This window comes from Gymnogyps californianus, chromosome 2 (assembly GCF_018139145.2).
Source record: "Gymnogyps californianus isolate 813 chromosome 2, ASM1813914v2, whole genome shotgun sequence".
Taxonomy (NCBI): domain Eukaryota; kingdom Metazoa; phylum Chordata; class Aves; order Accipitriformes; family Cathartidae; genus Gymnogyps; species Gymnogyps californianus.
Window position 1 is genome coordinate 127,285,817 of NC_059472.1, and position 18,513 is coordinate 127,304,329.

At 36.3% G+C, this 18,513-nt stretch overlaps 1 protein-coding gene across 1 annotated transcript in view; it reads right to left on the reverse strand.

Moving 5' to 3' along the window:
- KCNH8 (potassium voltage-gated channel subfamily H member 8) overlaps positions 1-18,513 on the reverse strand; it is a 229,748-nt gene that overhangs the window by 117,614 nt on the left and 93,621 nt on the right. The window contains exons 3-4 of the mRNA XM_050891094.1: positions 17,894-18,127; positions 2,560-2,691 (exon numbers count right to left, since the gene is read on the reverse strand). Of these exons, the coding sequence (XP_050747051.1) occupies positions 2,560-2,691; positions 17,894-18,127 (366 nt within the window). The remainder of the gene's footprint in view (positions 1-2,559; positions 2,692-17,893; positions 18,128-18,513) is intronic.

Sequence of the window (18,513 nt, forward strand, 5' to 3'; positions counted from 1 at the left end):
AATGGCTGTTAATCACTGAACATTAAAAAAGATCTTTAATACCTTTAAACAAAATGCAAACTCAATTCTCTGTTATTATGAAATGCGTCCTACATGCCTGATAGTTGTTGTGGTCTAAGTAAAGAAGAACCAATTACTTCTAGAAGTTAAACATTCTGAAGTTTCGGATACTGAATCAGTTGCATAGATTGTATTGGGAATTCTTTTCTGACAATGTTGAGATGATGTTCACCACTGGAGGACTACTGAATCACTCTGCATGGGAAGAATTTGAATGTTACTCAAAGAGCTAACATACCGTTAAATTTATTTTTATATAACCTGGTAGATTTACATAAAATTAAAATGCTGGAATTGTTTGTAAATATTTTGAATAAATGGTTAAATTCTGTTTCTTATTTCACTGTATTATAGAAAACAGTGTATTTGGCAAAGCCCTACACTAAGTGCTACTTTCTGTTGCCATGATACAAACAAGTATCACCATAGCATAAAATAATTGCCATAGTTTTAAAATGAGCATAAAGGGAACAAACAATCAAGTTTCAGGATTGTGCTCTAAAAGGTACATTGTGAAAGACAGCCAAACGTCAATATAAGTGAGCTTATAGCAATTGAATGGGCATTTGCTGGTGTAACGTAGCTCTGCATAAGTGCATTCCTCTGTCAGTACACAGTAGGAGGAGTATTAATTTTTAAATGTGCAACAGCAAACATGAGTTAAAATCTGCTTAGATTTACAATTTGACATGAACCCACATCAAAAACTGAAGCTCATTTTAACCCATCCTAAAATAAACATACAGCTATAAAATGTTTATCAGATAAACAATAGCTGTCATTTTACAAGTAATCAGTGATATACTTATTTGAAGTCATCACTGGCATACAAAATGTGATTTCTCACTGAGTGTATCCTGAAAATTTGCATCTCTCATAAGGTAAATCATTAGCCTTTAGAGCACAGATGTTCTGACAATCTCTCTTCTACATGGCCCCACATATCATGTTTTAATAAATTACTTTCCAAAAACTTTCATAAGAGTAAGGTTTTCTGAGGCTTAAGGAGAAACTAGATAAAATAGGGTTTATATTTTAACTATTTTACTTCAGGTGAAGTAATTGGTTGAAATTGGATGTAAGGAAAAGCTGCAAAACGTACTTGTGTACTACTTCAAAGCCTTTCTTCAGTCTTCCAGCTCAGAAATTCTCAAATATGTTCGGTGCAAAAAGTGAAGGATGCAAAAAAAGCCCCTCCATTATTCAGGGCTTGAAAAGTAAGACAAAGGTGAAATTATTTGTCCAAATGTACAGACGAGGCAGACATTGTTAGCATAAATGTTGATTTATGAATATTCAGCCGCACAGGGAAGCATAATATTTTCTGTTTTAAAGTACTAAAATGTTGTAAAATAATGCTGAATTACAGTTCTCTGTAACTGAAATATAACTATTATATTGAAAAGCTAATATTTAAAATCAGAAAAAGTTGAATATTAATTGTTCCCCTACTTCAGAAACCCATAAGGAGAAAAAGAGTCCTAAGGTCATATCTACATTGTTTCTGAGATACGCAGAGATCAAATGGCCATCACAGGGTGAAAAATGTAAATAAATCCTAGCGTAGTACCAGATTGGAAAATTCAACAGTAATGAAATTTTACAGAATTCTGAAAGTTACTCTTTCTGTCTACAGATAAACTTTTTCTAGAGAACTCATTTGACACTGAAAAATTGCAAACCTAAGGTCTTGCCTATATCTTCACAAAATGTAAACCTGGAATAAGTTCACTGCCTTTTATACACAACACAGGTCAATGCTGACTGCATAACCTCCATCCCCCCACACTGTCTTTGCTTTGTGTTAGCAGAATTTAGCAAAACTTGACTACACTATACAGTCAAAATCATTTTATGGCAGCTGTGATTCATTAGCATAACACAATCTTTTTCCAAATTCATGAGAGGATCCTTGCATTGCTTCCTTTCAGAAGGCAAATAAATGTGAGAACATATTTCTTATACTATTGGATATTCCTCAAGACGTAATAAATCTTATAATTTTATATAATGTAATGAAAATTAGATGACACAAGAGTAGTCATGCTTCTCAATAGGCAAAATAATTTCTAAAGTTGTATGTTCTGCTCATGGAAAAACATGAAAAAATGCATTCATTCATCTCTTAGCCATGCTAAAATCAGATTTGTAGAAAGAATGTTTGAAAAGGTCTAGCTTTTCCAAAACGTACCTCTGAAAATCCATAAAGTAAATAAACTAGATCATGGTACATTAAAACAAATTTAATTCTGAGGACAAAGTACTCTGTCCCCTGGATTCCATGTTTACAGAATGTGGAGTTGTATGTAAATAAAAAAAATTACAAATAAGATCTTCAACAGATTATTTATCCTTCCTTGTCAAATATTAATTTCTTCTTTGGAAACCTAGGAGGTCTCTATGTTGAAAAGTGTATATGAGAGAGAGCGAGCTCATGTAGGTGCAACTCTCAAAAACTTATCAATGTTGGTTCTTATTAATGTTGCAATTCACACGAACCTTCCTTTTTGTCTTCTGCAGCAATCTTCGCTTTTGTGTCTGTTATATCTTTGAAAGAGGCCAGAAAGAGTACTACATCTCCTTTTTCATTCTTTATAGGAACAATATCCAGTAGGCACCAGAATGAAGACCCTGCAAGGATAAAGAATTAATTTAATTCAAACAGCTGTCTTTTAGCAGAGAGAGGAGGAAAAAAAAAAAAAGTGAACTACTAAATCTACAACTAATGTAATTCTAAAAAAAAAAAATCTTATTTAGGAGGTCAGTAGTCAGGGAATCACAGATGTTCAGCTCATGTAAATCTCTTTGCATCATTGGTTGAAGCTCAGTAATACTGCTTTCTCTAGAAGCAAGGCATTAATTTAAATGCAAAATTTATCTACAGGGATCATTAATAGAGTTTAATGAAGCTGCTTACTCCTCTGAAACCATGCTTTCCTTTGAACTCTCAACTGATGCTGCTTATTTTACTGGAATAGCTTTCACTTTGTTAACTTGACATCTGAAGCTTCTATGTTTACTATAGAATCATTCTACCTTAATCATCTGACTTGATACTCATTAAAACCTCTTGACAGAAGACCTGATAGTCAGAGCATCATTCTACTAATTCAAAGATATTTAAACTAATCAGACATCAGACTTAGAATAGAAATAGAATTAACTGCTTGCATCTTACAGATGGTGAGATTTATAATACCACACATCATCTGTAAAATTAATATCAGCTATCTTTCTTACTGTCTATAATGTTCACCTTGCTAAGACTTAAGTTAGACAACGCTAAGTTTGGCAATATTTTTAATTCACGTCAACCTTTCTCTGCCCACACCTGCTACATAATTATACGGCTTAAAATAAATTGTCACTGTTGTCACTGATTGTGTCACATGTCCTGCTTGTAAGGTATGTTGTTCAATTCAACAACATAATTCATAAGTTTGCTGTTAATGCAGACCACTCAGAACAGAAGATAATGAATGCCTAGGTTCTGGTAATGCACTGGAAGTATAACAGAGATCTCAGCAAACATCCTAGATCGCAATCCCATCTATTCTGGGATAATTCAGCCCAGTGCCAGGCTTTTGTCTTTTTCAGTTTTGGGGTATCAACACTAACTACCTCCACCCACCATCAGCCTACTAATATTATTTATAAGATATATAAGTACTGCTAAAGAATTACTTTATTATTTTTAAATTTCTTTTTTGGACATGTCTTTACACTTCCACAATCATGTTCCTTCCCAACATACTATTTTTGGCATTCATTTACAAGCATAAGTCTACTTTCATTCATAAAAAGAAACAGGAATAGTTCCCTGGACCACTGCTGCCACAACTGACTACTGCCAAATGATCAGCTGAGCTTTGGAGGGGTCCTTAGGAAGAGCAAGCAGATTCGTCACTTCCCACTCTATTCACTGTCTTCGGAACTCTGCAGTTTTGAAAATGAACTGGAAACACCAAGATCAGAATTCAGCTTTCTAATTTAAATTTTCAACTGGAAGTTCCCTGACTGCCTATTGAAGGCTGCAGGCAAGCATGGGAGGTGAAACAGCAGCTTCCCTTTCGAAGGACCACCACAGCTGAAGGTACAAAAGTATGCCTCATATGAAATTCATCTGGTCCTCTCCATCCTGGTCAAACTTTCCAAGAGGCAGACAGGCTGCTTTGAGAGTAACATTACTAGTTCAGTCATCAAGTAACACTTCCACTTAAGGTATTTAAAAAAGGGACAGGGAGAACTGGGAACAGGAGGAAAGAAGACTGGAGAAGGAGAGAAAAATCATAGGAAGAAGCAGACTGGCTTTATATCGGGTTTAAATATTCTCATTTTGACATTGAAGACAGAGCAAGAAAAGAAGCCCTTTTAAAAGAAGGTAGAACTGATGTCAGAAGCAAGATATTTCTAGTGTTCCTTCTTCCATTTTAATTTTCCATTCTTAATTCAATTTTTGTACAGATTTGACTCTTTTACCAAAACTTCTGGGAAAAACTGCTCAGTGGTGTTACTGTCAGAAATGTTATAGAGAGCCACCACTATCAATCTGAAGTGATGCATTCAAAGAGAAGAAGCATTAAGCAATTTTACTTTCCCGCTTAAAAATAAGATCACAGATCTCTACAGAATATCATTATAACTCTTAAACTGGCCAAATTCTTACTTGTAAAATTACATTCTGCCTGGCTGCATTCTAGCAGTAGTTTCAGTTGGACAAAAAGTCACCCTCAACTGCTTCTAAACAACACAAATAGCCTCAATGGTCTTTTAAACAGCTGTTTTAATCTCCTCCAGAAGTAGAAACATAACTTACTCTCTTCAATTGTTTCATGTCTTTTCTACACACACACACACAAATTAGTCATTAAGGCTGCTCCTGGAAGAAAGTTGTAGACATTAGCCATGTTCAAACAAACCTAACTCAGTTACGCTAAGAAGCACATCTGGTAATATTATCTGAAATGATAGATTTGTAGGTTTAAGGAAGTTATTGTAACATGGTTCATCATTAGAAATAGAGACAAATCCATTTAATGTTTCATGTTTTAATGCATTTGCTCTTTTGTATGATCAAAGTGCATTTGAATTCTTTGCAGGTGAACACTGGTCACTGAAATCGTTCCACATCCTATCACCATTTAATGTCATTTGCTGTTTCTCTTCAATCATATTTTCTCTCATTATCTGTCCTCCTTCTCCTCCTCCTCCTCTGTAAATGTCTGAAAATATTTTGACTAAGCAAAGCAAACATGCATAAAAAATGGTATGCACCACTAAAGAAAACATATATCCAATACATGCACAGGCTACTTCTCTCCTGAAGAGTTCCAGACTAGTGCCCTGCATGGTGGAGCTGCCAGTCTTGGCATTACTTATACAGTCAGCCTTCAGAAGTCCTAAGCTGAGCTTGTTGGTTTGGTTTTTTGTTTTTCTGCCTTTACTCTGAAAGGAGCAAATGAATATGAAGTACTCTTCAGGACTAGAGGAGATGATCCAGTTTAGGTCAGGACTAGGTCAATATGTGCTTGCACTCTGTCAAGAACAGAAATGTGCTATCTTTCACTATTGAGGAGCATTCTTGGAAAAATATACTGATCCAATGCAATCCATTACATAGCTTTTACTGAAAGCTAGCATCACATAATTCTATAAGCCAAAAGAAGAACTTTCTACTCATCAAAAAAAGTAGTGCCCTATTTTGTTACAGTTCTTTTGAGTCCACTCATCTGTGAGACAGAAATTCCTTCCCTGCTTCAGATGGTGCATACAAAGGTCTTCTGTATTGTCAAGAGTCGTCTATCAAAGAAATTTCTTTTGGAGGTTTATTTATGTACAGGCTCTCTTTATTGCTCCAAGCCACCACACTGGAGAAAGAGTCTAATCTTTCTCTTGCATTATGAACTGAAGGTTCAAAATATATTTTAATATCCTCAAGGCTTATATAAGCGCATCACAGGGAAGGAGAAAAGAGACCAAATGAAGCATAATCATATCACAAAGCAATTTGGCTATAGTCCACCTTTTATATATACATAAAAAAGAGAGTGCTTTATGGTCACTCTCTCAACCACCCTTTCTACCTTTCCTCGCTCCGACAGCTAGAAGTCTGTCCTCAGACTGAAATCAAAACAAAGGTCAACAGACTAAGAAATTTAAAAGGGAGATTTTATACAAAACCCTGCCATCAGAATGCCAATAGCCTTCAGAGCCAAGCATTCCTTTCACTAGAAAATAAGGCCTGCTTAAACCAAGGAACAGATTCAGACTATTAGCCCTATTGATGAGCTATGTGTACTCACTGTACAATAATACTCAATCTTTAATCGTGCCCACCCTAGACAAAGCCCAATGAAATACTCGGAATGGAAATCTTTGGTGGATATTTGGGTATTGCAGAGGTATCATAACATAGAAATGGAATGGGATTATTGATAACTAGCTTATTTAATTCTTTAATAAAGTAATTAAATTGTGCATGCATCTCATAAAAAATTTAATTGAGCTTTTCTGCAGTAAGTATCTTCTTAGCCACACGTATTCCTATGAATTACTTAGAACCAGTAATACTGATGCAAAGCTATGTTCTCCTTCTGCTCTTGACAGCCTGGAAGTAGTTTTGTCCAGGCAGACAAGCTTAAGGCTTCCTTTTTTTGGCATGTGTCAACCATCAGTGGTTGTATCCACTTCCAGAGCTTCACTTCCTCAGGACTTTGCTTGCCACACCACTCTCCAGGCAGACACCGAGCCAGCTTATATTGGCCCTTCCATCACTCAAGGGCAGGAAATAACAAATGAACAAATTCCTGTGATTTATCGCCACCTCTCTGTAGTAAGAGGAAGAGAGATTAAGATGCAGAGCTCTTGCATGAAGCTCTGCATCTGCACATAACATACCAGACTAACCAAATGTTATGTTTCATAGTCTAAGAAAACAAGTACCTGAAGAAAAACAGAAAGTTTAAATGTTTTGCATATTAGATATACAAGTCTTGTGGCACAAAACAATCACTCGTCAAGGAATAATTATCATGATATACATGCATAAGAGGGCAGAATTAGGTTGCACAAGACATCATAAATCTGGCATGTTTCTTTAGGTATCAGTACTTGACTTAGTAAACTACATGTTCTTTTAAGCAGATGCAAATCAAACCTTAAAAAAGAAAAAAAAGAAAAACAAACCCCAAACCAAAAAACCACCACCCTATTTCCAGGGATTTGTTATGTAAAAGATAAAAATATTTTCATATAGATAGCTGTAATAACTTGTCAAAGAGGTTGATGCTAATTCTTCAGCATTACAACACAGTCTCATTGACAGAGTTACTAATTGTTAGCAAAATAAACCTGCTGCTGGATACATGATATTGCCTGATCATTTCCACTTTTCCACCACAGACTCCAAGACTGACAGACCAGGATGCCAAAGACTTTGCCTGGGGAAACCAAACTCTCTCTTTCATTAGCTTATCCAAAGATTCTCAGCGTCACTGATAAAATTTCATTTTGAATGTTCTGTGGTTTTGACAAGATGTCAACATTTTGTTGAGGAGAGCAAAGTGCAAAGAAGAAAACCATGCTTTAAAAAAATTGCAACTGAATTAAACAGAAAGGGAATGGAGCTGAAAGAAAAATTTTTGTTCTATAATTAGAGTACTTTCTCTCTTGTAAATATCACAACTTTGACAATGATCAATTAACCCAGCTAATGCAAGGTTTTGCTGCTTTAAGCAAATAAGCACCTCATTCTTCTCCATCATCTCTGAAGAAATCACATGTATGTATTAATAAAATCTATAATTTTTTTGCTTGAATTCTGCTACTGTAGATGACAGTCTGTGTGCTATACCCTAGTGACAGTCTTTGGTCTGACAATATTGCAAGAAAACTAACAAGAACACATATGGGCTATCAGGTAACTGACTTACATGGTCACTGATGGTTGTGCTAACACTTTCATAGCAGCAGTAAAGAAGGCTCAAGAACTTGTTTCCCCAAGTTCTGTATGGCCAACAGATCATGCTTGTATCCTGCAAGTAACCCTCCCTACAAGTTTTAACAGTCAACATAAATCGATTCCAAAATATCTTAAGCCAGAATACAGTGGTATCCCAAGAACTTGGCAGAGGAAAGGTGATACGTTAGATACCTTAATAGCAAAGTAAAAACTGCATTTCAGTATGAATAAGTAGGTAAGTGTTAATCCTGTGGAGCTGATTTAGAAACTTCCATTAAAAACATCTCTGCATCCCTCTATATAGGCTATGGAGTACCATGTGAAATTATTCAAATCTATCACATCTCATCAGAGAATGTGCAAATCCTCCCTCCATGTGTTTCCACCCTCCTTTTCTGTGCTCAACTTCAACCTACACTCTGTTCCCTCTACTGCCAGGTAACTCAGTGACTCATATGTCATGTTGCCCAGCATGTCTAACTTCTTCTGCCATCACTGCCATGATGGAGAGAGGGAGAGAGGGAAAGGATGTTCTAAGAGCAGACACTTTTCAGCATAGCAATCTCCTATCCTTGCCTCTCCTGCAAACTGCCAGGGTTAAGCAGAGAGAGGCTTACCTCACCACCTCAAAGTCTCCATTTATTACTATGCGGACACAGACTGCCTCTATTATGGCAGCTTCTAGTGTGAGTGTGTGACTTTTCCAACCTTAGTGTTCTTTATATTTTTTGTATGCAACAGCTAGTACAGTCTACAGTGTACATTTTATACAAACTAATTTATGAGCTCCAGCACATCTACATTTCAGCTTTGTTTACTCAGCTTTCCTGTCTCTCCTTTTATAACTCCACTATCTTTCCTACTTAATGAAACTCCGTTTCAAAATCCTCTAGTTACATTTGAGTTTTCATTGAGCAAAAGCAGAGAAGCTAAGCAATACCTCTTAAAGCCATGTGACGTACATTATCCTTATGTGTACTAGTTACTTTTTGTCTGCTCTAATTTCCTTCCTATCTCCATCCAGATTAGAAAAGAAAACTGCATTTAAGGAGATAAATACTTCCCTGATGTAATACATTTACCAGGTTACATTTATAACAATTAGCCAAATACGCAGGATTATCTAAAAACTTAGTTAAGTCAATGAAATGCATTCTGTTTAAACGCAAAAAGCTTCAGGGCAGATTCATAAATATTATCAGTCTGCAACTTACTTTTCCTCCACCTCCAACTATCATTACTCTGTCACGGTCATAATAGTACAAGGCATTCAGCATTTGTCAGCTAACTCCGGGGAAAGTACTAATGGAGACAGTCTATTTAGATAAATAAGTATCCAATATCTATAGTTAAAGTGGGGAAAAAACCAACAAAACAAACCAACAACAACAAAAAAAAAACCCTGTTTCTTCAATATCTTTGTATGGACTCTTTCCGAAGTAGTCAGGCTTAATCCTTCCTGAGCAGTCTAGTCTTTACTTAAGTTGAATTCTGCTTTTTTCATTGCTTTGAGTTGAACAATCCCAAAGTGAGCAAAGTTTGCTTTCCCTTGATTACTGTATTTTTGAAATCTATTGTTAAAACTGTTTACAACCTATGGTCCTTATTCCTTTTGGATTTTCAGAGCTTCTAATCCAACATGTAGATGTAATCACAGCAGTAAATATGATTTCTCAGTCTACTGAGGGATGTACTTTTATCCTTTGGAAAAAAAAGCAAGAAATTTTCTTAAGCCAGGATGATCTCTCATATACATGTATGTATGTATGTATGCATATATATTTACATATATACACATATATATGAAAAAACCTGTATTTATACACAAGTTTTTTCATTTCTCTCACTTTCTCCTTATAAGCTACCTAATCTTTTTGAAATTGTGTCTGATTTTTGACATTTTGACATCAGGAAGAGCTGTAGCCCATATCCATCGAAACACAGCCATGTTTTCAAATGACGTTATTGTGCTCTTAAGCTCATTATTTTATTCCCTTAAAAAGAAGCTTCAAAGATGATGTGAAATTTCCTGTAAGCAAAACCACAGCAATACTAAAACAGACCACTACACTTATAAAGAAAAATTTCCACTTCTTCAGTTTCAAATAACAAGTGATAACAATATAAACAAAAATACCTTCATGCAAGATATTTTTGTGACCCTGATTCTGGTGTTTCTGGTAGTGGCAGCCCCTAGAAACAGAAGGTCTGGAGTCTGCAGAATGGGAGGTCTCCCAGTTCTGGGAGAGGTGCTGCTCACAGCCTCATGCTTATTCATACAGCTTTCAACAAGCATTACATGGAGAAAGAGGGGATTCTGCTGGTTAGTTGTTCACTTACATTGCAAAGCTCCATTTTAGAAATTGATCATTTATTTTCCACTACTTTTTCCACAAGGTTAGGTCAGGGAAGTTTTTTGCTTAACAAGAATATCAGTGACTCCGTAGTTCCTGTCTATTGTTTTAGTTTTATCTGTTAATATTAATCAGCAGTTTTCAGCAAGTTTGAGGATTTTCTGTTGAGCCCATGATTCAAGAACTTTAACCTGCACTTGACTGCCCACTGGCACCTTTCCGGAAGGAAGGGGCTAAAGCTGGGACCTGAGAAGGGGTTGAGTCATGGATCTGGATTGATACCTCCATCCTGTCAGGTTTATGTTTTTTGTACAGAAGGGTTTTGAAACACACACTGAGGAATTACATAACACTGTAGAGAGGATTAATCTTCCCAGTTCACTGCTTGAATCCATGTGAGCACATGCTGTAAACAGACTCTGACCCTGCCCACTGAAAAGAATTATAGTAACCCCGCCAGTTGGAAAGTAGTAGGTTTTAACCTTTTAATTACTTAACTGCTCTATAAAATCAGACTGCTGTTGCAATTCCCTAGCCAAACCAGTGAGAGGATTCAATAGACAGTGCTAACATGAGCCTCCTGCTGCTTTTCCAAAAAACTATGGAGCTAATGCAAGAATTCATTGCAATTGTCAGCACAGGAGGTGGCAATTAGTCTGCACCATGATCCAGTATGCGGATTTGGGGATCATGAACAAAATAAGGAAATGTCAGCAGAAGGGAGGCAGGTAGTCGTCAGGAGAAATGGTACTTCGATCTTTCTTTAACCAAAGAACAGCCTAACTCATGGTGAAGCACGGGGACACAAGTCAGCTTTTAGCTAAAGCTTGATTTAAAACTCTTAAAAATAAAAGGTAGTTTATCAGCAGCCTCAATGTGGCCATAAAATTGTTAGAAAATTTGAAGAGTGACCGGTCTGATGTAGTACAAACATCCCACTGCAAAATAAATACCTACTTCTCTTCCTAAAAATAGATGTGTAAAAAGTAGCATAATTAAATATATCTTAGAAAAATAAGAAAATGCATACAGCACTACTAACAGCCATTCATATTAAGTGCAGCTAGAAGCCCAGGGTGCCTGTGTGGAAACACTAATCTGTAAGCGTCTGTAAGCAATGAAGGCCCGTCACTTTGTAACAATGCAGTAAGCAGCAGGAAACTCTCATATGGATTTATTTACTTATCAATGTGCTTCTAGGAGAACAAATCTTTTCTCAGTGAATTATGCTTTTAATAAATCACATTGCTATTGAAAGAAGCTATTAGCCAATGTCACCGTGAGTGCCATCAGAACAAAGTATCAGCGCTGTCAGTTAGTAAGCAGCAGTCTTGTTGAAGTCTCATTAAATTACAGCAAAAGATCTCAGATGTTTTAGATCACATTGTACACAGGGGATTTTACTGCTTTTTTTTTTTTTTTTTCCCCTTGTAGCTGAAGTTCATCCCCTTGTTTTGCCTCCTCACAGGCTTTCGCTGACCACTTCACCCTAGGCTCTGCAGAGTTTAAGCCAGGGCTCTCCTGAGGAGCAGAAGTCTGCCCCGTCTTCCTCTTCTACTCAGAAGCTGGGACTGTCTCTAAAACATCAAGGCTACACATTACCTTTCATCAGAGGCCATAGGGCAATCAAATGAAGTGTTTGGAGGGAAAAGGAGCCGAAAAATTCCCTCTTCTGCGAAACAGGAAAATAAGGACATGCCTTCTGTCTACATCCACAACTACACTGCTTTTTAAGAGAAAGACTTCCACAAGATCAGTGAAACTTCCTAATGCCTGCTGAGCCATATGGAAGGGGGGAAGAAAGCAAAAAACAAAAAAAGAAAAAAGAGAAAAGAGAAAGGAAAAAAGAAAAAGGAAAAAGGAAAAAAGAAAAAGGAAAGAAAGACGATGCTTTTATAAAGATATAAATTATTGTTTATGGCTCATGTAATTGCAATTAGATATTACCATCAGATTAATTTTTCAGTGTTGCTTGCTCGTTTTATTCCCCTCCTCCTGTATTTTGTACTATAATTTAGATAATGGGAGCAAACCAACCACAGAAGCTTTTTAGCTTTCTTATTTTTAGGCCACGTTTTTAAGGCAGAACAGCAGTGGAGCAGCAGTGAGGCCACGTTCCTATGAACCATCCTGCCAAGCAACTTGTCAAGGGACTTCCTCTACATTAGTAATTAGATGTCACTAGAAAATTGGTGTCTCTGTATGGAATTTTTTTTTTTTTTTTTTTCCAATTAGAAAATTGTAATAAACGCCTCTTCTCTAGCTGCTGGGCTTAACACTTCCCAAAGACATGGTGGATTTCAGGACATTGTTAAAGCAGGGAGTCAGTTCATATTAAAAAAGTACCATAAAACTCCCATGTTTCAAAATGCTACAGGATATTTTCAGACAACCATTAAAAGTAGGTTTTTAAACTTCTTGTTGGAAAAAAGGGATACCATTTCTGCAAAAAGCAAAATACTTTTCGTAGAGAAGTTTTAAGAAAACCTAATTTTCTTTCATTTTAAAGGAAATCAATTTTCCTTAAATTTCTTTACAATTAATTAAATCTTCTACAATTTTAAATAACATTAAACTCATCATCTAAAAAAAAGCTTTGTTTGTTTGCTTAAAACAAGTCATGCATTAACTGCAAATAATGTAATGGAACCTTTGTTATCCTGTAGCCACATTGTTCAACTGTAACCATGGCAGAGGTTATAGATGATGTCTCATAGCTTGAGGCTTATTTCGTTTGCCTGTGGCTGTCGTTGTTGCTCATTTGAGAACACTGTTACACCTAGACTTCAAATGGCCTTTTGCCTGATGATATCCAGCAACCTAGTAAGAGGCTCTGACTTTCACCCTTACTCCACTCATATTCTGCTCATCTGAAATAATACCTTGGTCCTGACCTTCCAGATAAGGATACAAAGTTATTAAAACACGTATTCTCCTACACTGATGAGAAGAGCCAAAATACCTTGATTTAATCATACTGACTCTTAAAATTAAAAAAAAATAAGAAAATAACTATATCATGGCTTCCTGACCTTACAAGTTACTTACCAAATCTTTAGGGGCCAAGAACTAGAAGGCACATGCCTAAGACATACCTCAGAAAGTGTTTAAATCAGTTTACATGTAGAAGATGACAAAGTGTCCCTTGAGTCCCCGTGGTCTATCACAGATGAAGCAAACTCTGCTTGCAGCCAAGTCCTAAGGCAACTTGTAATGGTGGTCCCAGCAACACCCACTTGGTCCGGTCCTCTTACAGCAGGGGTTTTTAATTGCCCACAAAAGCCTGCACAAACAGCCCTGTCACTGGGATGCACAGATACAACAGACACCACAGTGAAGCCTCTCAAACATCCATAAGTCAGAAGTGGCCATCGCTGATTACATAGTGTTTCACACAAGTTAGACATGCACAGAAAGAGGCCAATTTCCTTTCAATGAAGGAAGGTTGTAGGACTACTGCAGGTCTTAAGAGGGCGTATGTAAGAACAGACCTCTTTTTAAATACTACAAACTGATTTTTGAGACATAAGATGTGGGTCTGATGGGGTCATAGGGGAACCAAGGTATGACCTCAGCAGCTGAAGATAGAGAGCTTAGACTGGACTAAGTCAATGATTATAGGGCTTATTGTAGCATCATCTTAGGCTGTAACAGAAAAGGAAAAAATCCATGCTGCTGCTTATTTGTATGTCAGTTTGGGAGATTGTGAAGACCTCATTTAACTACATGTACTTGCTGTTGACAAATTTCTGCAGTGGTCTGGCAGGGAGAAAAAGAAGGGTTTGTCTAAATGTAGTGCCTCAGTTTAGCGTCCATCTGCTTTTAGATTACTCTAAAAAAGAGATCCAAGGAGTGAGTTCTTTTCTCACAACTGACTTGAATTCAAAAAGGTTACTTTGCATTTCCATTATCATAATTGACAACTTAATTTGTTGCAGATGTTTTGAAGAAAGTGTAGAAATAGTAAGAGAAAAAAATCATTTAAAAAATCAGCTCCTAAGCCATATAATTTTAAAACTTTCTGAAGAAGGCAACAATCATAAAATTCCTTATCCTTTAATAGTTTCCTTTTCTGTTTGTCTTCAAAAAACCAATATAGCTCTGATGAATAAAAAGTTAGAAACTGACTGAGGAACCAAAGTAAATACTGAAACTATGATGAAAAGTGTATTTTGAGTGGGATTTTCAAAAGACATCTCTCTCTGAAGCTGCTGTTGCTGCTGCCACAGTTCTAATACTGTTCTGTGCTAACATGGCAGAAAATATCCTGGATGAGAAGGTACAGCTGGTTTATCCTATTCTAAGGATTTGTTAAAATGCCAAAAGGAGAACACACATAGAGGAAAGTTCCTATCCACTTCTAGTCATTCCAGGAGGATTGTTTTCTAGTTTGGTCAGAGTACAACTGCTGAAGATCATCCTTCTGTTAAGATCCAAACGCAAATGACAAAGACAATGAAATCCTGCATTTCATCCCACAGACAGGTAATCCATCTTACTGAGCTCCCTACACAACTCCTTGCATGCCACTCTTACTTGCTGCAGTGTCAGCTCGGAGCAATCTGGAACTTCCATGAAATTGCACGTGGGTTGCTGGAGCTGCTTTAGTTATAACAATAATTCCTTTAACTAACAATTACTGAACAGAAGTGCTATGTGAATTCTTAAATGATGGTTAAATAACTGTGAAAGACCCATATTCAAGCTTACTAAATTCAGATCAAAACTAGTAAGAGCTTTAAGTCCCAAGCTTGAGTCACTACTTGTTTAAAATGAACAATCTAATTTAATGATAAAAACTAAATCAGTTTTAAACTGAGTTTAAATCAAATTCAAAATAATGAAAAATGTGGCAATTCAGACATCAACCCATATTCGGTTTTGGAAGCTTGAATTTCTTTCCCAAAAGCTGACACACTCATGGAAAAAAAAAAAAAAAGATTAATTACAAATTAAAGCTTCTACATTTTAGATCAAATCCAGAAGAAGAAACCAAGAATAAGTTATTGCGTTCATGCGTCCATTTCCCTCATAGTCATTTCTTATCATAATGTTGTACTCATTATTAAGCTTTTAAGAAGTATGCTGAGGGACATCAGTCTGTTCTGTGAGCTCAGAATTATCCCTGAAGCTGAACTTCTATCCCTGAAGTTATCCCCGAAAGTGTTCGTTTGGTCTTGTAGCTGGGCCTACAGAGCAAGGCTGTACCTCTGAATAGTGGACTAAAGCCAGATACCTAGTTTCACTCTGACACCCTAAAGTCCTAACAGGACACTGAAATGTAACCCTATGACAGCTGGACTTTGCTAGTTACTCATCTCCCACTGACCTATGTTCCTGGCATTACACTGGGCACTACCCCAAGTGACAATTATTTTCTATATCGGGTAAGCCTGAATGTATCCATACAGTCATTTTTGGGCCATTACTCCCAAAGTTCTTATCTCTTAAAATATTTTTAAAACATTTTTCTGCAACAAAGACGTATTTTTTTTCTTTTTTTTGCCAATGTTGAAGATCAATTTTTCTTCTGAAAAAAAAAAAAAACCCCAACCCAAAATATTTAGGTAAAATGGATGATTTACCAAATTTGGTGTCTGCATTTTGCAGCTCTGTTGAAAAAACAAGGTTATTTTTTAAGATAAACTTTGCTTTTATTCAAGAACAGTCTCATGTTATTTTAATACCTATTCATTTCTGTTTCCCAGTGGTACAGAAATACGTGAAAATGAAAAATGTAATAGGTAGTCTGGGAAATTTATTCATACTCAGAAAATGTCTTGGAATGGCTTCCAGTCAAATTATACACAGGGATGCAAGTAGGATGGATTGTGGGAATTCTTTTGTCCTAAACAATTTCTCTTTATCTATTTATCTGTGGTTCAGATATTTCACTGATAAGCAAATTGACCTACAATCTCTTTCTGCCTGCATTAATCATATCTATTATAGGTTTGAAGCACCCTTTCAGAGTGCAAAGGAATCACAATTTATCATTCAGGACCAAGACAGTGAAATGAATATGTTAGCTTTACTTCTTTCATTTACATACATTGAAATCTCTTCTTAGGGTGCCCACTCATCACTATACAATACTGGAGAAAAGCAGCTATAATCCTTTCAGATTAAGATCATTTTTTCCCTATATTCAGACAAGATTTACAAATTTGAAACTGCTTTATTTGAATAACCTTCCTGAAACATGAGTTCAAGGAACTATGGGAGTCTCTTATAAATGCTAAAAAACAACAATAACAAACAAACACCCCCACCCAAGCCTCCCCAAAAAGACAATAGGAAGAAGCATTTAGCAGCATCTTCAGAATAACTTCAAAATTTCATACTGTGAAAAATAGCAGTCATGAACACAAACCAACTAAGAAACATTTCTCTCTTTTGTATAAATCAGGGAAAGTGAAGCTGCCTTCTCCTAACACTCTAAATCACTATCTTCTTGTCAATATATAGTTATTACTTTTAGAAAATAACTTTTTAAAGTATTTAATATAATAGTAATACTATTTGAGTGGAAAATGTTTCATTAGTAAAGACATAAGTAGGATCTATGAGGAAAACATGTGGCCTAAACATATGTCTAGAAATTCTAGCCACATAATACAACAGAAGCTGATACTCAACAGGCACCCATGGATCCATTGAGCCCATGGATCATTTAAGCACACGTGAAGGGTCCTATAGCACTGGCGCGGTTGCAGTCCTGTCGGTATCTCACACTTAGTGTCACCTGCTTGGAGATCACATGAATGATGGCAGTGTAAATGCTTACAGAATAGGTACACTGAAGGAGCCTGATATAAATGAAACAAGCTGCTAAGTGTGCATCATGGGGTGCTTTCTTCCATGGCTCACTCATCTTGACTATGAAATTGTCCTTATAAATGCCCTAGCATAGAAGTGAAAGCTTTGGCGGTGTAACTTGAAATTTACTGAAATCTGTGGTGTTGCTTAATGGCCAGAAATTCTTTTATGTGACAAAGCATACTTAAATATAAATTTTACTTAGAGTGCTTATCTACTTTATGAAAATCATTATTATTGTATTTATATATAGTGGTTATGGAGAATGTGTCACTTGGATCATTCAAAGTTCTGAGCATTTTATTGACGGGACTGAAAATTTTACATAGCCACTGTCTACCTTATGGTGAGTATTAATTTTTTAATTACAGTTTCAGCAATAAGGGGTAAGAACTTCAATATATGAAAAAGCAGAAAATGCAGTGTCATACTGAGTGCAGATAATACAGTGTTTCACAATGCAGTTTAGGACCTGAATTTCTTCTATGCAGCTTTGTAACTTGTCATATACTTCTATAAATCAGTAACACTAATATAAACATAGTCTCAATGTGTACCCAACTGTCTTTATTCAAATCTATTCTTGTATGTCTGATTATAGACATACAAAATCATTACATAGAAATGCATACTATATATTATATGCATTAATGCTAAGTTTCATTCTTTGGGACTAAGAAAACAGGAAAGACAGACTTACCGTTCTTCTTATAGAACATGATTTCTCCTTTGAATTCCACCTTTTCCTCCAACGATTTCTCAATTTGAAGAATCATCTGCTCGTTTGTTTCAGCACCAAGTAAAAATTTACAGCTGCAGCTCTTCTGCATGACTTCAGTTCGTGCAAATCCAGCAAGCTCACAGAAGCCATCTGAGCAGTAAACAATAGGGAATCCCTTAGCCACCTGAGCATTTGCAAGGATGAAGTTACTATCTGTAGAAGAACACAAAAGTAAAACATGAATTACAGTGTGAATTCTACACCATTTGACATAATACTTCCTTTAGCTTCATAGGAAGGCACAACTGGACATACATTTAAAAGCAAAGTCCCACCTGCCTGCAAACAAGAATGCAACTTCTGTTTTTAGACCCTTAGTCTGAAATGAAATCAAGTCTAACAGTCCACAGAGCACCTTCATACGATGGTTTCTCATGGCTAGGTACACCTTGCCTCATTGCATCCTCAAGAAATAATTTATAATAACTGCCTCTGAGATGGATGTTAGCACATTAAAACAACCACTTGACCAAAGACTGGTGACAAACATGGAAGCTTTGGAGAAATTTCAAAGGTGCTATGTTATACTGCCACTCAGA